Source organism: Sus scrofa, chromosome 4 (genome assembly GCF_054392235.1).
Source record: "Sus scrofa isolate SSC_HxYL_T2T_F1_AM1 chromosome 4, Sscrofa_HxYL_maternal_Yorkshire_Landrace_v2.0, whole genome shotgun sequence".
Lineage (NCBI taxonomy): Eukaryota > Metazoa > Chordata > Mammalia > Artiodactyla > Suidae > Sus > Sus scrofa.
This window is the reverse complement of record NC_139386.1, coordinates 34,839,010-34,865,585: the sequence shown is the minus strand read 5'-3', so window position 1 is coordinate 34,865,585 and position 26,576 is coordinate 34,839,010. Positions and strand designations below refer to the sequence as shown.

Below are 26,576 nucleotides of genomic sequence, written 5' to 3'. Positions count from 1 at the left end.
CCTGTGGTGTAGGTCACAGACGTGGCTCGGATGTGGCATTGCTGTGGCTGTGGTGTAGGTCAGCGGCTGTGGTGTAGCCCAGCAGGTGCAGCTCTGATTTGATCCCTAGCCTCGGAACTTCCAAATGCCGCAGGTGTGGCTCTAAAAACCAAAAAAAGAAAAAAAGAAAAAACTATGAACCCTAAAATTACAACATATGCACAGGGAGATTTATCTGAGGGTAAACATATATTTGCATATTAAATCCCATTACTTAAAGAGAGTCCTATTAAATAGAGACCTACAATTATTACAAAGTAATTTATTGATCTTATTAGTTCCAAGATTTATCAGCTTCCTACTTCCGTTATGAAGTTCATTTTAAGTTTCATTTAAGGATTTTGCAAAGCCAATTTGTTACGCAAAACAAGCCTCTGTCATGGACAATCTAAAAACAGATTGATCTGGGAGTTCCCACTGCGGCTCATTGGGTTAAGAATCTGACATAGTGTCCATGAGGATGCGGGTTTGATACCTGACCTCACTCGGTAGGTTAGGGATCTAGCATTGCTGCAAGCTGCGGTGTAGGTCATAGATGTGGCTTGGACCAGCGTTACTGTGGCTGTGGCATAGGCTCCAGCTGCAGCTCTGATTCAGCCCCTAGCCCAGAAACTTCCACATGTTGCCGGTGTAGCCATAAAAAGAAAAAATAAAAAAGGTAAAAATAGACTACTGTGTTACAAAAGTTTTTAGTGAAATGCAGCACGTGTTTTAAAGGCTTTACCTGACTCTAACATTTAAGTCAGTAGTAATCTGTTTTTAAACACCTTACCTTTGAGAATCCAAGTTCTGTAAGCAATCTGTCAGCTACAAACTCAATATACTGTTTCATCAAAACACAATTCATTCCAATGAGGCCAACTGGCAAGGCTTCTGTTAAAAACTCCTGAGATATATAAACAAAAACAGAATAAAGTAGAAAGAACAATAAATAAGTATGTATTTTCCAAATAAAAAGAGTTTTATTAATCTTCCAAGTCACTGATAAGATTCAAGGAAAGTACACTAGAGTAAATTCTTTCAACATGGCAAACAATGCCCATTTGTTTAAAAACGTTTGGGGTATGACTATGTACATTATTTCACATTCTCGAATAGCCTAAATAAATTGAAACTATTAAATTATTGGTATTCTTTTATTTTATTTATTTATTTATTTTAGGGCTGCACCCGCAGCATATGGAGGTTCCCAGGCTAGGAGTTGAATCTGAGCTGTAGCTGCTGGCCTACGCTACAGTCACACCAGATCCGACCCACATCTGCGACCTACGCCACAGCTCATGGCAACGTGGGGTCCTTAACCCACTGAGCGAGGCCAGGGATGGAACCTGAACCCTCAATGATGCGAGTCAGATTCATTTCCTCTGAGCCACAATGGAAACTCCAAAATTACCGGTATTTTTTAAAGCAGCATTTCTAGGACCTGAATTTATAAACCTTCTCAACAGGCAAAATATACTTCGCCCTGAAACATCCAGAAAAAGATTCACCTAAGGATGATTTGTGGCAAACACCACTATGAAAGGGAGTTGGGAAAGAGAGAGAAAATGAAATTAACAGAGAAGATACGAAAGAAACAGAAAGAGATCTGGGGGTTGGAAGATACTCTGAACTCCAGTTACACTGAAAGACAGTGGTAAAGTGTTAACAGACAAAAAAATAAAAACATCCTGACCATTTGGATTTAGTTCTTAGCATAATTCAAGATACCAAAGTGCATTTCATGCTTTTCCCCTTCCTAATACGAAAACTATGGCTGCTAAAGTATGCACTATTTAAATTTCTTTTGAAATTTCCTTTACTTTTAAATTAGTTCTTTTAAATGAGAACTAGTTTCAAATAAAACGAGTTCTTCACATTCTAAGCAAAGCATCCAGGTCTTTCTAGTCAGAGATCTTTATATGCCATACAAATATTTTGCTATTCACTAATTCATTTATTGATTCATTCTATGAACATTTGATGCACGTTTCAAGCTAGATATTCTGCAAGTTTTTTGAGGACACAAAACAAAGACACCATCATAAAATTCTCAAAGATCTTTAATTATCTAAAGATAATTAAAATTATTAGTTACGGCATGAAATTTGACAGACAGATTGATGAGATAATAGTCCTAAAACGAATTTTAGTATACATATACCTAATAAAAACTGGCTTATAAACCAAATTATAGGTTCACATAATAACCACAATACATCATCTACTGGTACTGTCAAATTGATCATATAATATTGCTAATAGCTCTTTTGACCTACAAAATGGAAATTTCAGCATTAACCTCATGCAGTAATGGTACAAACATCAAAGAAAGAGAGGCGTACTAATGATATAAGCTTCCCTGCTTACCTGCTCAATTTCAACAGCATTAACAATGATCTCCCTAACTCTTGCTTCTGAAGGCTTATTTACCAGGTACTGAAACATGAGGCAAGCAAAGTCACAGTGAAGCCCCTAAAATAGAAGAAAAATAACACAGTCAAAGGACATTTATTCAGCTATCTTCACACAGTGATGTGCCAGGCATTACAGAAAGTAAGTTCGGGAATGCACCACTGAACTTCTGGAAGATAGAAGAAGGATGAAGAGGGCCAGGAACTTCTTTTCTTCAAATCTTATTAAAATGCCAATTATAACAACCTATAATGAAAGATTTTCAATGCCAGCAGTGCATGAACAAGAGAAAAGAATTAATGAATGACAACAAATCTACAACCAAAAGCATTTGAGAAAGGAAAACAAAGAACCAAAATGAAATTCATTCATTTTTCATGTCTCTAAAAAATTAAGAAATGATTGAAAAACGGTCAAGTATTTAAAGAAGAAGTGAAACGCAGAGATTTCAAAAACACAACACTTGCTATGTGGTGTTCATTTATTTTTCTTTTCCCTGAAAATCCTTATAGTGATGCAAATATCCTGGTAATCAAAAAAAAAATTAAAATAAAATAGGAAGTCATTTCTTCCTCAGATTTTAAGACTCTGCTGCTTCTCCTTCTGTTGCTCCTCAATCTCTGCCCATCCTTGTATATCAATGTACTTGTAGGTTCCCACCTTGGCCTCTCTCCTCCCCTATACATGACTTCTTGGCTGATCTTATTATTTCCATGGAACCAGCTACCACCTACCTGCTCATAACAACTAAAACTTAATTTTTTCCTGAGCTCCAGACCCATCAAACTCAAGTGCATGTTAGAGGTTTTCTCCTGGAAGGCCCCACAGATATCTCAAACCTCATGTTTCAAAAACCAAACTCATCATCTTTCTCCCGAAACATGTTCTTCCTTCGGTTTTCGCTACCTCTTTGAGTGGCACTACCTTCTATCCAGTCATCCAAATTTGAACTCTGGGACACCAAACCTGAATACAAATACAGCTGCAAGAAATGTCATTCCTTACCTCATCTCTGCTGATGAGTTCATTGGAAAACGTGAGTCCAGGCATAAGACCTCTTTTCTTTAACCAGAATATAGCAGCAAAAGATCCCGAGAAGAAAATTCCTTCTACAGCAGCAAAGGCCACCACCCTTTCCCCTGGGAGATATAAAATAGGTTCACTTTCTTTTTTTTTTATTATTTAATAAAGTTTTATTTTTCAAAATGTACTAGGGCCACTCCTGCGGCATATGGAGGTTCCCGGGCTAGGGGTCGAATCAGAGCTGTAGCCACCGGCCTACGCCAGAGCCACAGCAACGCGGGATCCGAGCCGCATTTGCAAACTATACCACAGCTCACGTCATCGCCAGGTCCTTAACCCACTGAGCAAGGCCAGGGATCAAACCCGAAACCTCATGGTTCCTAGTCAGATTCGTTAACCACTGAGCCATCACGGGAACTCCAAAATAGGTTCACTTTCTGAAATAACATATACTGCAGACATTTTCAAGCTTATATATGTATACTATATATTTTTACATATATATTTTTAAAAAATAACAATACCACAACTGTTTGGCTAAAAAACAAAATCAACAAGCTAGGAAGTTCCCTTGTGGTGCAGTGGGTTAAGGATCTGGGGTTGCCACAGCTCTGGCGCAAGTCGCAACTGTAATGCAGGTTTGATCCCTGGCCCAGGAACCTCCACATACCACAGGTGCAGCCAATGAAAAAAATCACTAAGTTAGTGTTATGGCTGAGAGTCTTCAGAGGAGGAAATTTGCCAGCTCTACCTACTAGAGCAGAAAGCTATGTCTACTTTAGGACCTGTGTCTGACATTGGACTCCTGTCTTGGAATTGGCAAAGGAGAGCCTTCCACACTCAAAAAAAGAGGTAATTTATCTGTGCATCACACATGCCTGTGACTGCAGGTACATGTATGTGAATGCAGGGTGTACATACGTTACTGCAATATGCTCTGTTGACTCTTTTGAAAAGAAAAATGGCTCTTTAGACTAGTGAGGTTTTTTTTTAGGCTGGAGATTTATCATTAATTTAACACAAGTTATAGTTTCATCTTACTGTAAGATAATGGATAGTTATAATGGATACATTTGCAACTATATAAAGGTGATGTGAACATTTATCTGAAAGATTATAATCTTATACAAACTGTGAGTGAGAGGAACATGGTTATTTTAACTAATCTGAGCATTCACGTGAATGCTAAAGAGTGAAAATCATAACAGAAATAGTTATAGAAGGCTATTCTTCTGGAGAGGATTGAAGGACTATAGGAATAAATTTTATAAATTTTCAAGAATATGTATGCGAATTGGAGTTCCCTTCGTGGCTCAGTGGTTAACAAACCCAACTGGGATCCAAGGATGCGTGTTCGATCCCTGGCCTTCCTCAGTCGGTTGGGGATCTTGCGTTGCCATGAGCCATGGTGTAGGTCACAGACACGGCTCAGATCTGGCATTGCTGTGGCTGTGGTGTAGGCCTGCAGCTGCAGCTCCAATTCAACCCCTAGCCTGGGAACCTCCCTATGCCGCAGGTACGGCCCTAAAAGGACAAAAAAAAAAAAAACAAAAAAAACCTATTTTCATAGTAAACCTAAGGCACTGTTTTATCTTTTTTTACTATCGTTCTCTCATGAATATACAGTGATGTTTACCAGAGGATACATGACATGTTCACAACAATCTGAAAAACCTTGTAAATACTCTTCCCTTTTCTAACCATGTATCTAAAAGAGGCTGGATTTTTTTATAAACTTCAACAAAAACAACGTTCTGCAACAAATTCAGCACAGAGGCAGATATAAGCCAGCTATTTTCTATTAAGGTAGATATTAAAGAGATTAGCAAAAATAAAAAACTATGCCGTTCTCACTAATTTTTTTTTTGAAAAGACAGTGTTTCATTTCATAAATATGTTATTTATTTAAAAATGTAATGGGTTATCACTATTAATTTAAAATGCATCAATAAGTAAATGTCTTTAAAGTTTCTTAGTTTTAATTTCTAACATGGAAATATCAGTGGATATAACCACATAAATAAAAGGACTTTTGGTGTCCTCAATAATTTTTAAGACTGCAAAGGAGTACTGAGACCAAATACTTTGAGACCTATTCCTGCTTATAATGAATAAAAATCAGAAAATAAAGACAACCAATTGTAAAATAAATAATAGGTAAAATAGGAGTTCCCGTCGTGGCGCAGTGGTTAACGAATCCGACTAGGAACCATGAGGTTGTGGGTTCGGTCCCTGCCCTTGCTCAGTGGGTTAACGATCTGGCGTTGCCGTGAGCTGTGGTGTAGGTTGCAGACGCGGCTCGGATCCCGCGTTGCTGTGGCCCTGGCGTAGGCCGGTGGCTACAGCTCCGATTCAACCCCTAGCCTGGGAACCTCCATATGCCGCAGGAGTGGCCCAAGAAATAGCAAAAAGACAAAAAAAAAAAAAAAAAAAAGAATAAAAATCAGAAAATAAAGACAACCAATTGTAAAATAAATAATAGGTAAAATATTGAGTCATTCAAATTTAATATCTGAATATTTTAATTAAATGTGATAAATATTTATTGAGCAACTACTACATATGAGACATTAATCACTTCCTTAAAAAAATGTTATTGAGGAGTTCCTGCTATGTCACCATGGGTTAAGAATCTGGTGTTATCTCTGCAGCAGCATGGGTTCGATCTCCAGCCTGGCACAGTGGGTTAAGGATCTGGCATTGCCAAAGCTGTGGCATACGTTGCAAGTGTGGCTTGGATTTGATTCCTGGACCAGGAACTTCCTTATGCTGTACGTGCAGCCAAAAAAAAAAAAAGAAGTTCCTGCTGCGGTTCAGCAGGTTACAAACCTGACTAGTATTCATGAGGATGAAGGTCTGATCCCTGGCCTTGCTCAGTGGGTTTGGATCCAGTGTTGCTATGAGCTGAGGTGTAGGTTGCAGACACAGCTCAGATGCTGTGTTGCTGTGGCTATGGTGTAGGCTGGCAGCTGCAGCTCTGATTCCACCCCTGGCCTGGGAACTTCTATATGTTCAAGTGCAGCACTGAAAAGAAAAAAAAAAAAATTTACTGGATTTCAACGCATCCAAAAGGGTGTTTGCATTTAACTTCTCTGTGAAAAATAAACCTGTTATCACAAACTGTTTCTTGCCTTAGCTGGGTGCACTAATAATCTACATTATTTCTTCCCTGAAAAATGTCAAAACTTTGACATGCTTTATTTTAGAGAAAAGAAACATTCCTGAAAGCATATACGCTTGCTCCGATATTCTTGTCCGAGTCTATGTGACTGACTCTTATTTACCTGTAATTGAGCACTGACATTTTTAACCTTTCAACTTTCAATTTAATCAACAGAATAGGTAACAGCTTTAGATTTTTTTTCACCATTTCTAATTAATTATTAAGAATAGTAATTTTTCGAGTTCCCATTGTGGCTCAGTGGTAATGAACCCAACAAGTATCCATGAAGACTCAAGTTCAATCCCTGGCCTTGCTCAGTGGGTTAAGGATCCAGTGTTGCTGTGAGCTGAGGTGTAGGTCACAGATGCAGCCCAGATCCTGCGTTGCTATGGCTGTGGTATAGGCTGGCAGCTACAGCTCTGATTGGACCCCTAACCTGGGAACTTCCATATGCCATGGGTGCAGCCCTTACAAAAGAAAAAAAAAAAAATAGTGATTTTACACCATATAAAATAGTACTGAGGAAATTTGATCATACATAAATTAAAGCAACGTACCAAAAGTAGCTTTTCTATCTGCTATCCATCTCAAGGCCCAATCTGCTTTTTTCTTAACATATGGCATTGTCTCAATTGCATTAAATAAAAATTCCCTGTAAAAACAAAAGAATTAATGGCAAAATTATTCACTTATTTTTAATTTGACTATATGCTTGATTCTACGCAGTTCTATGGTATGCAACAGACCTGTAATTTTTCTGCTTTTTTTGCATGTCCATAAAACACAGAACTGGAGTTCCCGTTGTGGTACAGTGGTTAACGAATCCGACTAGGAACCATGAGGTTGCCGGTTCGGTCCCTGGCCTTTCTCCATGGGTTAAGGATCCGGCGTTGCTGTGAGCTGTGGGGTAGGTTGCAGACGTGGCTCGGATCCTGCGTGGCTGTGGCTCTGTCATAGGCTGGTGGCTACAGCTCTCATTCAACCCCTAGCCTGGGAACCTCCATATGCCACAGGAGCAGCCCTAGAAAACGCAAAAAGACAAAAATAACAATAATAATAAAATAAATAGAATAAAATATAGAACTGAAAGAAAACTCAAATTAGTGGTTTGCATCTGGTCTAATATAAAAATGACTAAACTATAATCTCATTTCTAAACAGAATGTGCTCACAACCAATTTTTAAAGATATAATATCCGAAGATTTACTGGTCCTCCTATACAAGCTTTTTTTTTTTTTTAACCCAACACACTGCAATAAAAAAAAAAAAAAACTGTAGTCCTGAGTTTCCATATTTCAATCATCTTTCCCTAATATTTAGTTCCGTAGTATTAACATAATCAAGCAATAGGATAAACCTCTGTAAATAAAATCCCAGTGTCAATACCTTTGCTTGGGATCTCTGATGTAAGTGTCTATTAGCAAACTGTACATCTCTGAGTGAACATTCTCGATGAGAATTTGAAAGCCGTAGAAACAGCGTGCCTCTGGAACCTGCACCTCCTGACTAAAGCGCTCCACCTAGGAAAAGAAGGGGAAAAACATATCCAGTTCTATGGGGATTCATTAAACATTGCAAATCAGAATCTGGACCTCAGAATTGTCACTTAAAAATCACCAGTCAGGAGTTCCCGTCGTGGCACAGTGGTTACCGAATCTGACTAGGAACCACGAGGTTGCGGGTTCGATCCCTGGCCTTTCTCAGTGGGTTAAGGATCCGGCATTGCCGTGAGATGTGGTGTAGGTTGCAGACATAGCTCGGGTCTGTGGTATAGACTGGCAGCTGCAGTTCCGATTTGACCCCTAGCCTGGGGACTTCCATGTGCCATGGGCAAAGCCCTAAAAAGAAAAAGAAAAAAGCAAGCAAGCAAGCAAGCAAACAAGCATGTCCTCTAATCAACCATAATACAAGTTTAAAATAGGGAATCCAGACTCAGCGCTCTGTAACAGAGCTCTGGAAGGGTTATTAAGGTACAGGTTCACTATCAGGATAAATAACTAAGGGTAAAAATCAAACTCATGTTTATGCCTCATAAACATAAGTAGTTTGGGTTGGTACAGAAATGTATCCTTTCCTCTGACACTTCATCAGAAAAACATTTTCAAGAGTTAAGCTTCTTCTAGTTCATTTCTTAGGCATCATTTTTCAGGCTCAGTCTAATTATCTCATTGCCATTGTCATTATTTAACTGCTGAAGGAGAACAAAAATACAAACAAAATATCTTACCAAGTTTTCATTCACAATTCCATCACTGGCTGCAAAAAAGGCTAAGATGTGAGAGATAAAATACTTCTCATCTGATTTAAGCCTGTTCCAGTGAGGGAGATCCTTTGATAAGTCAACCTGAAATAAAAAGATTTTCAAAAATGTTAACATATTCTTCTCAAAGTACGGAAAAGAGACTTTCATCTCAAAGTTAAGGAGCAAAAGCTCATTAAGTAAAATGTGAAAAAGGAAAAAATGTCATCATCATTGCTATAGACTGTGCTCCCCTCAAATCCAGTTGAAACCTAATCCTTAATGTTATGATATTTAGAGGCGGAGCCTTTAGAAAGTGATTAGGTCACCCTCATGAATGGGATTAGTGCTGTTATAAGAGACCTCAGGGAGTTCCCTCTGTGGCACAGTGGCTTAAGGACCCAGCATTGCTGCAGCTGTGACCTACCCACAGCTGCAGCTCAGATTTGATCCCCGGCCCGAGAACTTACATATGCTGTGGGTGCAAACAAAAAATTAAACTAGAGATAAAAAAGAGAGAGAGACCTCAGTGAGCTCCTTTGCCCCTTCTGCCATGTGAGATGCAAGAGGACAGCCTTCTAAGAAGCAGGAAGTAAGCCCTCACCAAATATCAAGTCTGTGGGCACCTTGATTTTAGAATGCCCAGGCTCCAGAACTGTGAGAAATAAATTTCTTTTGTTCATAAGCCATCCATGCTATGATATTATTATAGCAGCTCAAACTAAGGCAATTATAAAGGAACACAAGAAAATTAAAACATTATGAAGAAATCTATCTTCGAACTAATTGAGAATCTGGCCAGGATGTCCTTTCGAAATATTAAAATTATCCTAATCTACTCTCTCCATGAAATAGAAATGGTAATTATGTGATGGGATACAGGTATAATGTTAGCTAATGCTACGGTGGTAAGGATTTTGTGATACCTAAGTGTACACTTTATACTTACACAATGTTATATGTTAATTATATCAATAAATCTGGGAGGAAAGCCAAAATCTAGAAGAAATGAAATAAGGTGCAAAATGGGGAAAGAGAGTAGAAACTGATCAAGAAGGAACTGAAGTGAATAAACTAACGACTTTCAGCAGCCATTGCTTTGATATTTTATCCAGTACTTACCTTGTGTTCGATAACTGGGCACCTGTTAAGCAACTGTAACTGCTACTTTACTGCTGGCTAATCTACTGTCATACTCAGAAGTAATGTCAGGCAGGTAACAGCCTGGGTTTTAAAACAATTTATATGCATGGCTTCTGGGAATATAAATCTTTTCGAAAATATTTATTAAAACTAGTCCTTGGGGAGTTCCCGTCGTGGCGCAGTGGTTAACGAATCCGACTAGGAACCATGAGGTTGCGGGTTCGGTCCCTGCCCTTGCTCAGTGGGTTAACGATCCGGCGTTGCCGTGAGCTGTGGTGTAGGTTGCAGACGCGGCTCGGATCCCGCGTTGCTGTGGCTCTGGCGTAGGCCGGTGGCTACAGCTCCGATTTGACCCCTAGCCTGGGAATCTCCATATGCCGCGGGAGCGGCCCAAGAAACAGCAACAACAACAACAACAACAAAAAGACAAAAAAAAAAAAAAAAAAACTAGTCCTTGGAATTAATAGAACTGCACTCTAGAGTTTGGTGGACTCTACAACCTAAATGTCCTTCGACAGAGGAGTGAATCAAGAAGATGTGGTACATACACACAATGGAATATTACTCAGCCTTTAAAAGGAACGAAATACCAGCATTTTTAGCAACATGGATGGACCTAGAAATTATCATGCTAAGTGAAGTCAGCCATACAATGAGACACCAACATTAAATGCTTTCACTGACATGTGGAATCTATATACAGGACAGATTGAACTTCTTTGCAGAACAGATACTGACTCACAGACTTTGAAAAACTTATGGTTTCCAAAGGAGACAGTTCAGGGGATGGGGGGATGTGCTGTGGTTGTGGGATGGAAATCCTATAAAATTGGATTGTGATGATCACTGTACAACTATAAATGTAATAAATTCATTGAGTAATTTTTTACAAAATAGTCTTTAGGAGTTCCCGTCGTGGTGCAGTGGTTAATGAATCCGACTAGGAACCATGAGGTTGCGGGTTCAGTCCCTGACCTTGCTCAGTGGGTTAAGGATCCGGAGTTGCCATGAGCTGTTGGTGTAGGTTGCAGAGGCGGCTCCGATCCCGTGTTGCTGTTGCTCAGGCGTAGGCCAGTGGCTACAGCTCCGACTGGACCCCTAGCCCGGGAACCTCCATATGCTGCATGAGCGGCCCAAGAAATAGCAAAAAGACAAAAAAAAAAAAAAAAAAAAATAGTCTTTAGGGAGTTCCTGTTGTGGTTCAGTGGGTTATGAACTTGACTAGCATCTATTAGGATGTGTTTGGTCCCTGGCCTCAATCTGTGGGTTAAGGATCCGGTGTTGCCGAGAGCTGTGGTATAGGTTTCAGACATGGTTCAAATCTGGTGTTGCTGTGGCTGTGGTGTGGGCCGCCACCTGCGACTCTAAATTCAGCCCCTAGCCTGGGAGCTTCCACATACCACAGGTGGGGCCCTAAAAAGCAAAATAATAATAATAATAGTCTTAAGGAGTTTGATTGTGGCCCAGCAGGTTAAGAATCTGACTAGCATCCATGAGAATATGGGTTTGATCCCTGGCCTCACTCAGTGGGTTAAGGATCCAGCATTGCCACAAGCCACAGCATAGGTCCCAGATCCAGCTGGTTGCTGTGGCTGCAACATAGGCTGGTGGCTGTAGCTCCAATTCAACCCCTAGCCTGGGAACTTCCATGTGCCGTGGTTGCTGCCCTAAAATGAAAAAATAAAATAAAAAATAAAAAATGTAAAAATAATCTTTAAATTACCTTGTAGATATCATTTTGAATGAGGAAAATCTCTTAAGCATGTTTTATAATTACCTCATAAACATTTGAAATATGTAACTGTCCTTTGTCCTTCTTTTATTTATTCTAACAAAGCCCTAATCTCTTTGACCATTCCAAAACAGACTAAAGTTGCATTCTGTTGATCACTTGGTGTTATTTTCTAAAATCCTTTTTATCATTATTTTTTAAATGTTTACTCAACACCTACTACACACCAGACACTGTGCTACATGTTGGGGATACAATGGAGCAGAGGAGGAAATATTTGTATCCATGTTTTAAAATATGAAAGCTAAAAATCAGGTCCTATTCTATTAAGATTTCACTCAGGGTGAACCAACATCTTCCTGGTTTTTCCTGTATGTTATACTCCTCATATTAAATTTTAATATTTGCTCACTCTTAAATATTAAATTGATCTCTTTGAACACTAAGATTCAAAAGCCCTTGGAAATTTTATTTATACTATATTAGTCATTTTTCCATTCTTAAAAGGTAAACCCTTTTGCCCAGCTTCATCTCATTTGAATAAATTCTCAATTTCGTGATCTAAATATTGGTTACAAATTACTAGTTAACAGAACTGCCTGGGAGTTCCCACTGCGGTGCAGTGGGTTAAGAATCTGTCTGCAGCGGCTCAGTTCGCTGCGGAGGTGCACATTCAGTCCCTGGCCTAGTGCAGTGGATCTAAGGATCCAGCATTGCTGCAACTGCAGCATAGGCTGCATCTGCGGCTCAGAATCGTCCCTGGCTTGGGAAGTTCCATATGCCACAGGTCTGTCCATAAAAACAACAAAACTGCCTGGATAGCTTTGGAAAAAACCTAAACACCCAAACCTTGTCTTCCAGATCAAGGTTTTGATGATCAGCCATATTTAGAAATAAAGCTAAAGCACTCCTACAACAAAGAAATCTAAAGTTGATCAAATTGTAAGTTACATGATATGTTTAAATGAAAACTATGTGGAACTAAAATGTCTTTGCTTCCCTCAAATTATGTATTTGAGTCTTCCTATAAGCTGCCTACAAAATATGTACCAACCTGTCTATTTTTATTTTTAAAAATTAGTTTTTTAAGTCATAGTACAACACATACTGCATTTCCTAAAGGATGCAAGAAACTTTTCAATGAATTTCAAAAACCCAAGTGTAACAAGTACCTTTTTTAAAATGATAAATGAAAAAGCCACCTATATCTTCCATTTGTTCTCATAATCATACCTAACAAAAACTTTCTAAAAATCACAATTAGGGAAATTCAGGTGTGCCTGGCACTATGGCCTAATTTGAAAATTTGGGGGTTTGGTTTGGTTTTTTGCTCTAAATGTTAACTGCAATATAACAAAGATGTTAATAATGTAACAATACAAAATAACAAAGATGGGTAGGTGGGTAAAATCTGTGTGAATAGAAGCTTCAAAAATTAATGACTTCTGATTTCTAGTATAACTCTCCTCATTCTGTGTAAAATAAGAGCTTACCTTTATTTTGTGCTAAGCGCCAAGGTACACTCTCCGCATCTAACTGATTCTCACAATCACCCAATGAACCAGGTACTATTAGCCCAGTTCACTGGTAAAAATACACAGAGAGGTTTCAGAGCAACTTTCCTAGGTGCCCAGCTAGTAAGATGGAGTCATGATTTGTACCTAGGCATCCAGACTCCAGAGTCTGCAGTCTTTTTTTCTTTTTGTGACCACACCTCCAGCGTATGGAAGTTCCTGGGCTAGGGTCAAATCAGAGCTGCAGCTGCCAGCCTACGCCACAGCCAAGGCAACACCTGATCTAAGCCATGATCTATACCACAACATATGGCAACACTGGATCCTTAATCCACTCAGTGAGGCCAGTGATCAAACCTGTATCCTCACAGAAACAACATCAGGTCCTTAACCCACTGAGCCACAAAGGGAACTCTAGGGTCTGCATTCTCAACAGCATATGTAAATAATCGATTTTTCAAAAAAAATAGTTAAATAAATAGATTGATAGATCTAAATAGGTCTATACAAATAGATATATCTCACTATATAGATAAATATGCACCCAGAGAGGGTGAGAGTGCTATACAAGTACCATCCATCGTACTCAAAGATGAAGACAATGGCTATTTGTGGGTTCAATTTAGACTGGAGAACAACCGCTTGCATGCCTACTGTCCTTATCAAACCAAGTTAGTAAGCTGTGTTCAACTCATTTCCTAGCTGGAAAGTGCCACACTAAGAGGACGCATTCCACAGCTGTCCTATCTGTCGGGGCAGCCGGGCCAGGTCTGATGTGGCTGAGGGCAGGGCCAGACTGCAAGGCACACTGTGAAATCAGGCCAGCACCTCAGAAGTGAATGCCCTGTTCCAGCAAACTCCTTGTGTGATAGCTCCTTCTGCATAGATAAGCCTCGCCACTGAAAGCGGGGCACCTAAGGCTTTCGCTCTCTCCTGTTTTAGCTATAGCTGCAATTTGATTTATTTCGCTGACCATAAGTTAAGATTAGTCTTATTTGGTCATAGCAAATCAAAAGTCAGTTTAAAAATGAAAAATGTTCGGATTTCCCGTCAAGACTCAGTGGTAATGAACCTGCCTAGTATTCAAGAGGATGCAGATTCGATCCCTGGCCTCTCTCAGAGGTTTAAAGATTTGGCTTTGCCCTGAGCTGTGGTATAGGTCACAGACATGGCTTGGATCCTGTGTGGCTGTGCTGCAGGCCAGCAGCTGCAGGTCTGATTCGACCCCTAGCCTGGGAACTTCCATATGCCACAGGTTTAGTCCTAAAAAGTCAAAACAGGAGTTCCTGTCGTGGCTCAGTGGTTAACGAATCCAACTAGGAACCATGAGGTTGCGGGTTCAATCCCTGGCCTTGCTCAGTGGGTTAAGGATCTGGCGTTGCTGTCAGCTGTGTCGTAGGTCACAGATGCAGCTTGGATCTGGTGTTGCTATGGCTATGGTATAGGCCGGCGGCTACAGCTCCGATTCGACCCCTAGCCTGGGAACCTCCATATGCTTCAGGAGTGGCCCTAGAAAAGGCAAAAAGAAAAAAAAAAAAAAAAAGTCGAAACAAAACAAAAGAAAAGGGAAAATGTTCTAAAAGATATTGGAGGTAAAAACCCAACAGACGGAAATGTCATTTTTGCAGCGGGAAACATGTCTATAGCCAGTAGTCTAAACAAAAAACACTGGTGAACCCCGTATTTAGTCTCAGAAAATTCAGACGTTATCATGTACAAGGGATCTTACTCAATGTAAGCTAAGTTTTTAAATGTCCTGTAAGAGAAGATGTGAACACTGTAGGAGGGACCTTGTTTGCTAATGAAGGTGATGTCACTTACCTCTTCCGCTGTCCAGAAGGATGCCTGTGCCTGTTTATACATTTTCCAAATGTCGGGGTACTGTATCGGAAAGATGACAAATCGGCGAGAACTCTTTCTTAAGAGTGGCTCTTCACTTGACTTTGCTTCGTTTTCACTGGTATCTGAAGATAATCTCTTTGGACAAATAAAGTAAAACATTCATTTTATGTAAATATTTCCTCTTTATTCACATCTAAATACACATCTGGGAAGGTTAGGAAGATAGCAGAGTTTTGGGAGCCAGGCTCCCCAGCTTGCATCCTTACCATTATCTGACAGTTTGTTAGTGGTGTTTGCTTAGACGCGTGGCTGTAGGGAGCTCCTAACTTCTCTGAGTCTTGATTCCTCATCAGTAAAATAATACCTAACTTAGAGGTTAATTTTGATGAGTAAAAGTGCTTTACACAGGGCCTGGTGCATAATAAGCTCTCAAAATAATTATTATTGGAGTTCTCTTGTGGCTCAGGGGGTTAAGGATCGGGCATTGTCACTGCCGTACCTTGGGTCTCTGCTATGGTGCAGGTTCGATCCTTGGCCCAGGAATTTCTACATGCTGTGAAAATGGCCAAAAAAGAAAAAAAATTTTTTTTATTCCTTTTAAATTAGGGTTTTTTTGTTTGTTTGTTTGTTTTGGTTTTTTTTTTTTTTTTGGCTTTTTAGGGCCGCACTCACAGCATATGGAAGTTCCCAGGCTGGTGGTCGAATCAGAGCTATAGCTGCCAGCCATAGCCACAGCCACGGCAATGCGAGGGATCTGCGCTGAATCTGGGACCTATACCATACAGCTCATAGCAATGCCGGGATCTGGGATCCTTAACCCAACGAGTGAGGCCAGGGATCACATCCACATCCTCACGGATACTAGTCAGGTTTGTTACCACTGAGCCACAACAGGAACTCCCCATGGTGGGCAAATTTCTAAAGCTGTGGACAAAATATCCCCTCAGTGCCTCTCTCAGAGACAGGATGCTGGCATGAACAGGCTACTGTTATAAGCTACTTTTTATTTTTCTTGATTTTTTTGCTTTTTAAGGCCACACCTGCAGCTTATGGAAGTTCCCAGGCCAGCTGTAGAATCAGAGCTTTAGCCACCGGTCTATACCACAGCCATAGCAACACCAGATCCGAGCCACATCTGAGACCTAGACCACAGCTCATGGCAACACCAGATCCTTAACCCACTGAGTGAGGCCTGGGATCAAACCCACATCCTCATGGATACTACCCAGGTTCCTAACCACTGAGCCACAACGGGAACTCCTGTTATAAGCTTTTTAATTTTAATATTTTCTCTCCTAATCTTAACTGAAATATTATAATACCTATCTGAAAACTCCTTACCACAACTTAGCAGCCTTTGTTTGTCTGAACTTTCCCATATACCACTTGGTTTTTGCTATTTCATGTTAACATTCCTTTACTGCGTATGGTCTCACTGTGGGCTGTCTCCAAGCTCTGGGAGCTAAGGTGAGAAACACACACCTCAATACATACTGCTGACAACAGGGTGGCACTCTAAAAGGGACAGTGCCACCCATATACTTTTTAAAATTGTCAGCAAGAGTATCAGAACAGTTGTGTGTGCATGAGAAGAAGTATATACAAAGTTTATACAGATAGGCAAAAATGGTATAAATTAAAATTATTGGGGAGTTCCCGTCGTGGCGCAGTGGTTAACGAATCCGACTAGGAACCATGAGGTTGCGGGTTCGGTCCCTGCCCTTGCTCAGTGGGTTAACGATCCGGCGTTGCCGTGAGCTGTGGTGTAGGTTGCAGACGCGGCTCGGATCCTGCGTTGCTGTGCCTCTGGCGTAGGCCGGTGGCTACAGCTCCGATTCGACCCCTAGCCTGGGAACCTCCATATGCCGCGGGAGCGGCCCAAGAAATAGCAACAAGAACAACAACAACTAAAGACAAAAAGACAAAAAAAATAAATAAATAAATAAAATAAAATTATTGGGATACAATTAAATTCTGGATTTCTAAATCAAATGGTCTTTGTCCTGTTCGGGGGGTGGGGAGATGCACTGGGGTTGTGGGATGGAAATCCTATAACGCTGGATTGTAATGATCATTGCACAACTATAGGTGTAATAAATTCATTGAGTAATAAAAAAAAAATTGTCTCTCCTGTGCCAGGCCCATCCATCCTATTCTTTCATCATTACCATCGTCTGTACTAGTCTTCATCCCTCTCTGAATCAAATGTGCTAACTCAGATGAGGCGAAGGAAAGGCAAGAGAAGAGAAAAAGCCCCAAATCCGAGCATGAGGCTATGCAAATCCGGGTAGGGCTGGCACCTTCACACATACTGCCATTAAAGAACAGACTTTTATTTTATTTTTCGGTCTTCTGTATTTTAGAATCGCACCTGAAGCATATGGCGCTTCCCATGCTAGGGGGTCTGGTCAGAGCTATAGCTGCCAGCCTATGCCAGAGCCATAGAAACGCCAAATCCAAGCCATGCCTGCAACATATACCACAGCTCACAGCAACGCTGGGTCCTAAACCCACTGAGAGAGGCCAGGGATCGAACCCGAAACCTCATGGTTCCTAGTCAGATTCGTTTTTACTGTGCCACGATGGAAACTCCCAGACTATTATTTTATAACTGATTATTTGAAGGCCTGAGCCTCTCCAAATAGAGTACTTGAGATCCAGAGAGCAGAGCCTAGTTTTATATCCTGTGGTGTTCCCAGAGTACTGTGGCAAGTGTAACATCAATCAACATTAGCTAAGTAAATGAATGGATGTTAATTTTGCTTTATCTTGTGCTCAGATTACTGGATACCATTATATTTTTAAAAATAATTTAACCTAAGACAATTATTCATCAGTGAAATAACCTAATAACCACTCAAACCAAGCCTTCTCTGTGTGGCCTCATAGCTCCTGCTTCCCCCACCACACCAAAGGCCAGATTAGGTCCCTAGCAGAGCACACAGCTCATTGCAATTTAATTTCCTCTTATTTGTGTACAATCTTCTGCAGACTACGCTTGTTAACAGTGAAAAACAACTTTACACTTGTGGGATCCCTGGGGCCTAGCACAGTGCCTGGCACTTAGTCAATATGCATTCTGCAAATATTCAAGCAAAGTTTTAAAACAGAAGTTGTCACGTTTTTTTGTTTGTGTTGCTATGGAGGGCTTTGCAATCGCAAAAGAGCCATAGGATCCTGAGAAGGTGCAGTTCCAGGCTCTAGGACAGGAGATACATATAAGAGCCTGTCCTCTGGGTCTGGCATTGAGGCTGCTTTGAAATTGTTACCATCAGATGCTTTATATACATCATTCTGCTTAATCTGTACAGCAACTTGCTCAAATAGTAACAGTATTCTCATTTTACAGATGGGAAGGATGTAAATAACATTCCCATGATTCCACACCTACTAAGTGGCAGAAATAAAGTTAGAACTGAGATATGTCTGAACTCAAAGCTTTACCTTAAAACTACATTTCTGGGAGTTCCTGTGGTGGTGCAGTGGTTAACGAATCTGACTAGGAAACATGAGGTTGCAGGTTCAATCCCTGGTCTTGCTCAGATGGTTAAGGATCCGGCGTTGCTGTGAGCTGTGGTTGTAGGTCACAGATGCGGCTTGGATCTGGAGTTGCTGTGGCTCTGGTGTAGGTCGGCGGCTACAGCTCCGATTGGACCCCTAGCCTGGGAACCTCCGTATGCCGCGGAGAGCGGCCCTAGAAAAGGCAAAAAGACAAAAACAAAACAAAACAAAACAAAAAAACTACATCTCTGTATGTGTAGATGGCAGCCAGAGGAGGGCCAGCCTACATCTAAAAACCAAAATTCACAACAGTGAGATGAACTAAAGCTAAAAAGAGCATCCACTACAAGCGACCTTTGAACAACACAGGCTTGAACTGTACAGGTCCATTGATATGCAAATTTTTTCCAAAAAAAACTATAGTACTACACCACTCACTGTTGGTTGAATCAGTGGATGCAGAACCATGAACACTGAGTGCCAACTGAAAAGTTATATGAGGTTTTCAACTGCACTAAGGGTCAGTGCCTCTAACCCCCAGGTTGTGCAAGGGTCAACTGTACTATCTCCTGCTAAGCAAAATTAATTTAACAAATGGTACTGATATAACGAGTGAAATGATGGGGGAGGAAATCACCCAATTTGATTCTAGGAAAAAGTAAGAAAGTTAAAAATGATCTCCTTATAAATGAAGTTGAAAGAACCAAAGTGATTTGAAGCTGGTAGACACCTGCCAAACTGATAAGTCTTACAGCAGTGATTTTTAACTCGTGCAAGTTTCAAAATCTCAGAGTAAAACTTTCTGAAAATGCATTAACCTTCCCCTTTACCAGATTAAAACCAGTGTCTATAATGAGATCATGAAGCGTGTAGTTGAGGAGGATGTGTTTCACAGGTGAATGATCAGACAGTAAAAATAAAACTGAAAATCAACATTTCGGAAATTGCCACCCCCACAGCACAACGTGATGTGAACCAAATTATTATGTTTTACTCCGACTGTTCACTGTAGTATAAAAAGGTGTTCAGATACAATAAGCACATAGTGTTCATGTTTTCAGGGATGTCATTTAATCTGATTATCATCACCTGTAAATTAAAGACTAACAGTTACCATATTTAAAAGGAACGTTATAGGGAGTTCCCATTGTGGCTCAGTGGGTTACGAACTAACCAGTATCCGTGAAGATGCAGGTTCAATCCCTGGCCTCACTCAGTGGGTTAAGGATCCTGCGTTGCCATGAGCTGTAGCACAGGCCAGCAGCTGAAGCTCCAACTAGACCCATAGCCTGGGAACTTTCATATGCCACAGGGGCAGCCCAAAAAAAAAAAAAAAAAAATTAAAAATTTTAAAAATAGGTAAAAGGAATGTTATAAAGATCACAGGAGCTAACACAAATAAAAGTACTTTGCACATTCTCAAGGGCTAGAACTTTTTAAATTATTATTGTTCTATTATTGACTGTTAGGATGTTTCTAGTTGGCCTTAGAAAGGTTGTCCCTATAAATCAAAGAACTGATAAAAGAATGATTACAGTGGTTAATTATTTGGTCAATCAATACCTTCCATGACTGCCGTCAGGGAACTTTTATTCATGAAATAATTAGAAAACTGTGGGAAAGGCTTAAAAATGAGATATTCAAATTTAAAATCTCTATTTAAAAGGCTGAGAACTGCAGTCAACAAATATTTCAAACTTGTCTTGGCCCACATCGATCTTCTTTTAGTTCTTCCACATTGTGTTTGCTTTTATTGTCACTAGATGGGATTCTGGTCTGATTCTGCATTTTCTTTGAACTATATATTTTGTCCCTGGGGCACAGGTATGTATTCAGAGTTGGAATTCTTTGCTTTCATTCTATTTGCTATGTGGGCCATACTGAGTTGGGAAAGATATCACAAGCAGTAACTCTGTGGCACTAAGCACTCTTGCTCTGAATGGAGTTTTTATTTTAATTTTATTGTTTTGTCTTTTTTTTTAGGGCTGTACCCTTGGCATATGGAAATTCCCAGGCTAGGAGTCAAATCTGAGCTGTAGCCACTGGCCTACACCACAGTCACAGCAATGCCAGATCCTTAACCCACTGAGTGAGGCCAGGGATCGAACCTGTGTCCTCATGGATACTAGTCAGATTCATTTCTGCTGAGCCACGACGGGAGCTCCCTGAATGGAGTTTTTAAATGCTGATAAATAATTGATTGGGAGTTCCCGTCAAGGCTCAGCAGTTAATGAACCTGACGAGTATCCATGAGGACATGGGTTTGACCCCTGGCCTCGCTCAGTGGGTTAAGGATCCAGCATTGCCATGAGCTGTGGTGTAGGTCAAAGATGCAGCTCAGATCAGCACAGCTGTGGCTGTGGTGCAGGCCAGCAGCTACAGCTCTGATTCGACCCTGGGAATCTGGGGATCTCATAAACTACGGGTATGGCCCCAAAAGACCAAAAAAAAAAAACAAAACTTTTTTTGATCAACACCAAAATCTATGAAAACTGCTGAAGATGACTACCTTTAAATTAGAATAAAAGTCACATTTGGAGACACATTCTTCCTGTTCCATCCTGATAATGTGTGGATTGTTAAGACAAGAGCTGAATCAGGTATTATGAAACAAATTATGAAAGATTCTACCATCTGAAGAGAGGAACTTTAACTAACATAGACCTTTGAACTGGGCTAGGGTTGATGTGTTGCTTATTTTCCTGGTGCTTAGAAAAATCCACACACATTTTAAAACAAAGTCAGGAGGGTCATACAACCCAAAGTTCTAGGGTTTCCAGGGTATCCTCTGTGGATGTGAACTAAGAATCCATATTTTAGAAGAAAAGACAATATGGAAAAAGGCATGATGGCATGTGACACTTTTTAGAACTGGCCTAAGTTTCTAAATCTGGACTTTATGATATGTGGGGGACAGCAGAAGAAGATAAAATCAGAAAGAAAGCAGAAAACACTTCACAATGACTTTTTCCAAATGTGCTATGAAGAACCATGTGGTCTAAGGTCACAAACACTGGATTTAAAATTTCAATTTTAAATGTGTTTTTACAACAAAGACCTGTATAGCATAGGGAACTATACTGGATATCTTGTAATAACTTAATGGAAAAAAATCTGAAAAACTATATACATATATATACACACACACACACATATGTGTAACTGAAATACTTTGTTATACACCTGAAAGTAACAACATTGTAAATTAACTGTACTTCAATTAAAAAAATAAAATAAATGTGTTTTTAGGAGTTCCTGCTGTAGCACATCAGATTAAGGATCTGGTGTTGTTTCTGCAGCTGCTGAGGTATGGATTTAGTCCCCTGCCCAGTACAGGGGGCTAAGGATCTGGCATTGCCACAGCTGTGGCATAGGTTGCAGCTGCGGCTCAGATTCCACCCATGGCCCAGGAACTTCCCGATGCTGCAGGTTAAGAAAAAAAAAAAAAGTTTTTAATCTTTTAAAATAGTAATAAAAGCAATAGAAGAAAATGTTGGTGTTTATACTATACAGAAAGGTGGCTACTAATGCATGAACTTGTGTTTCCAGTTTGTCATTTTTTTTTCTTCCTTTTTTTTTGGATGAACTCAAATGAAAGTTTCTCTAGCTATCTCTGCTTAACTGAAGAGATCATGAGATGAAAAGACAGGAAATTAAAAAGCAACAAGATAGACAAAACCAAAAAAACCCTGTAACCATTTGTCTCTACTTTTCAGGAGTGACCTGAGATTATTTTTTTCAAAACCAAACAAAAAGGAAAAAAACAATAATGCTAATAGTAACAATAGTATAATAGAAGCTCTCATGTGAACTGATCTAAACTGTTAATTGAATGTTGGTTAAATTAAGGAATCACAAGAAAATGATATATGCCTTAAACTATTTAACTTAAAACATAAACATTTACATTTACTTGCTAATCTTTGGCTATAAAGCCAAAATGTTGTTGGCTCACTGATTGAAGTCCCAAATCTTTGTGACATAAACACACCATAATGCATCACCTACACTTTCTAGCTTCAGCATGCTTAAGGTAGGACAATCTGAGTGCAGAATCCTTATCTCTTTCATAATTCTCCTCAATCCTTTTTTTTTGGGGGGGAGGGGCACTGTGGAAGTTCCCAGGCCAGGGACTGAACCTTTCCTCACAGGAGCAACCCAAGACACAGCAATGAACTGCTGGGTCTTTAACCCACTGAGCCACTAGGGAATTCCTCCTCAATTTTTTTTTCCCCCCGCTTTTTAGGGCCTCACCCTCAGCATATAGAAGTTCCCGGGAGGTTAGGGGTTGAATTGGAGCTGCCGCTGCCAGCCTACACTACAGCCACAGCAACAAGGGCTCTAAGCTCCAACTCATCATTTTGATGAAAATAAACAAAAAAACTTTTCACTTTTCAAAATATGTACTCCATCCCCAAGCCTCATCTGAGGTTAAGTGTGATGTATCTATTTTTTGAGTATTAAAAGGATATAAAGATGTCAATTTTTTTGAAAATGTTGGAGCAGGTCAAAGTGGATCTATAACATTTGGGCATCTGGCCTTATGCAGGGTATTGGGAGCCAATGTGGGATCCAAGCTGCATCTTCAACCTACACCGAAGCTCACAGCAACACCAGATCCTTAACCCACTGAGCGAGGCCAGGGATCGAACCTGCAACTTCGTGGTTCCTAGTCAGATTAATTTATGCTGCACCACGACAGGAATTCCTTTTTTTGTTGGTTTTGTTGTTTTGTTTTGCTAAATGAAGGTGTTTAATAAGGTGGGAAACATCATCAGATTTGTCTTTTAAGGCTACTTTTGTAGAAATGTGACTAGATTAGAAGAGAAATTGGGGGTGGAGATCACAATTAAAAGATTATTGCACTATTCATCTCTTGCCTGAACTAGGATATCAATCGAAACACAAAAGACTGATGTAAGAGACATTCAAAAGATTTGGTAATTCTTGTTAAAATTTGCATCTGGGGATAAGGAAGAGTTGAAGATGCCCTTGAGGTTTCCAGCTTCAGTAACTGGATAATCAACTCAAGAAATAAGAGACTCAGAAAGTGCTCAGCATCTGGAGAATAGCAGAATAAATCAGACAAAAACTCCTGTTTCCCACATTAGATGTTTAACAAAAGCTTAATTTGCATTAACCCCGCCCACCTACCCGAGCCATACCAATCATTGAAAGCTACAAACACAAGCCTTTTGAAAATCAATTTGGACAAAAAAAAAAAAAAAAAAAAGATAATGGGTTCGTGTCAAGATAGCCAATAGACAGCTGGAAATGTAACACTCAGGTAGGCAGAGGCACTATCTTCCCTCCATGGATGTGATTATCCCGGGAGAACACAAAGAGCAGCGACACAGCTGCCCAAGATGCAGACTAGAGAATGCCGTCATTTCTCTTCCCAGAAAGAGGAGTCAGCTGGGATTACAACTGACTGAAGTGGATCTAAAGCAAAGGCAAAAGTGATCTGATTTGCCTAAAGCATACGATCAACAGAGGAGACAGAGTGGAATTCCATAAAGGATCCACACCATGGAGACCCATTGCGCTAAGAAGTTAGGAATTTCCTGGGCAAAAGATTTTCAAACACCCCTGGGGCTAGGAGATTCAGACATCAACTGTCCCCACTTGGCCCCCATCCCCAGGTGCTGGCATTCACCATGGGGCACAGTTTAAAATAATTCCTATGGATAGTCATGGAGAGTTTCTGAGTAGGAATTAACATGAATAGGGGTGCCATGAGAAAGATAAATTGGATATTACGTGCAAGTTGAATTAGAAAATAAAGCCCTAGGAGTTCCAGTTGTGGTTCAACGGTAAGGAACCTGATTCCTATCCATGAGGACACGGGTTCAATCCCTAGCCTCGCTCAGTGGGTTAAGGATCCAGTGTTGCCGTGAGCTATGGTGTAGGTCAAGGATCTGGTGTGGCTGCTGCTGTGGCATAGGCCAGCAGTTGCAGCTCCAAATGGACCCCTAGCCTGGGAACTTCCATATGCTGCAGGTGCAGCCCTAAAAAGACAAAAACAAAAAAAAAAACTAGATTTTGGTAGCAACTATACTGTCCATTGCAGAGGTGGAAATGCCAGCCTGAATTAAGATGTGGCAGTTAGTATGAAAAAGCTACTTAAATGGGATTTTGCCAGATTTGAGAAGCTGGAGATTGTTGGTGGGGATTGAGACACCATGGTGAATATTTATTTGTGAGTGACATGGAGGCACGAGTTAATGGTGGATTAATTTGGCAGTGGTAAACAGGATTGGAGAGCATGGAAGACGGCAGAAAGACAACTTATTTGTTGTAGCTGTGTGAATGTGCAGTGAGGAGAACATGAAATAATTTCTTATAAGCCTTCCTTGGCAACATTCCATGTCTTTTCCAGAATAGTGCTTCCTGGTTCTGGTCATCTGGTCCTGAGAGATGCCCGGACATGCTGGGGCACTCATCTAGGTCAATATTCCCCAGATAGCACTCACCATGCACTGATCTAGGCTGGCATTCTACATGACCCATCCCTTCCGTTCACCTCCAGTTTCACCACTTTCATTTGCTTGCCTTCACCTCTCTCCTACTCCTCGGGTAAAGGAGACTATTTGGATGCTTGTCGGAATCATACACTATTTGTGGGTGTTTTCATTTTCATTCTCCTATCCCCATCAAATCTGGCAAAACAGATAGAATATTGGCCCAGGAGTGAGAAATTGGATTTACACAGCAGCTCTACTACTGAGTTGTGTGGTTCTGGGCCTATCACTTAATCTTGCCTAAACTGTCTTAAAAATAGGGACTATCAATTAGATTGAGTTAATTTTGAGAAGCAGATGAAAGCTATGGACACCTCCCTTTCTTAGGAGATACACATCTACACATATAAAGTCTACAAATTTCAGGAGATTTATAAATTCCTTTCAAGCCCATCTATAAACTCTTTAAGACAGTGTTCTTAAAATGTGTACCAGGATCACCTGATGTGCTCGTTAAAACTCCAGTCCCAGACCCACCCCAAGAGATTTTTGATTTACTAATTTGGGGTATAGGCCCAGTAATTTACATTTTTTAACAACGAGTTCCAGGTGATTCTGATGCAGGTGGCCCATGCTGCACCAATATATCTAGAGAAACAAAAATACTTAAGGCATCCTTGAATCTCAAGTTTAAAACAGGCGCTCATTCAAATTCATTCTAGATCTAAAGTTATGCCTTTGTCTTTGTGGGTCTGTATCCAGACAGACATAATAAGTAAAATTTAACTTCCAGGTCTTAGGTCTGAATAACCTAAGACTAGCTTCTTTTGGTGTTACTAGCACAAACAAAATAGTTGAGTTGCCCCATTAGTCTAAGGGGAGTGGTACTAAATTATTTATTTCAAAAGGGAAATAAAGAGTTTGAGGGATATTTACAATATATATAGTTACTAAATGTCTACAAAATCAAATCCCAAATCTTGAATCTACAATTTTCTGAAGAAGTTTAGAGCTAAGCAAGAGTCACTGAGAACTGAAACTCTGTTCAATCAAAGATACTACACACAGCAACAGGTTTAAAAGTATTTACAAAATATCACGGTATGAAAATTACAGCACAATTTGAACTACCCTACAACCCTACAGTCTACCGAATCCCAGCTTACTGTTATGTACCTCTACTAATATAGAAGTAGAGCAGATTAACATGGCTCATGGTTTTATTATGTACCCCCAACTTCCGTGGCACTTTGCATAAAGCTTTTTTTTGCTTAACCCTCTGTGAGGGAAAGCATCACTTCCATTGAATACATGAAAAAAAGTGATACCCCAAAGATTCATAGCTACTTTAGCCAGGTCTGCGCAAAACTGGCCGCCCAACTGATCATTTCCATTGTTAGGAGGATTTCTCGACGCCTTTCTGCCTATTATCGTCACCCCATCCACCTGTGTCAATTTCCACAGCCTCAGCCCAAGTCCTTTTAACCAGCCCAGAGATGGCATGCATTTCTCCAGTAAATGCCA

The 26,576-nt window shown here is 40.2% G+C and overlaps 1 protein-coding gene across 1 annotated transcript in view; it reads right to left on the bottom strand.

Moving 5' to 3' along the window:
* RRM2B (ribonucleotide reductase regulatory TP53 inducible subunit M2B) overlaps positions 1-26,576 on the bottom strand; it is a 35,741-nt gene that overhangs the window by 8,681 nt on the left and 484 nt on the right. The window contains exons 2-8 of the mRNA XM_001925001.7: positions 15,070-15,225; positions 8,848-8,964; positions 8,007-8,140; positions 7,177-7,271; positions 3,439-3,572; positions 2,389-2,493; positions 812-925 (exon numbers count right to left, since the gene is read on the bottom strand). Coding sequence (XP_001925036.1) covers positions 812-925; positions 2,389-2,493; positions 3,439-3,572; positions 7,177-7,271; positions 8,007-8,140; positions 8,848-8,964; positions 15,070-15,225 — 855 coding nt within the window. The remainder of the gene's footprint in view (positions 1-811; positions 926-2,388; positions 2,494-3,438; positions 3,573-7,176; positions 7,272-8,006; positions 8,141-8,847; positions 8,965-15,069; positions 15,226-26,576) is intronic.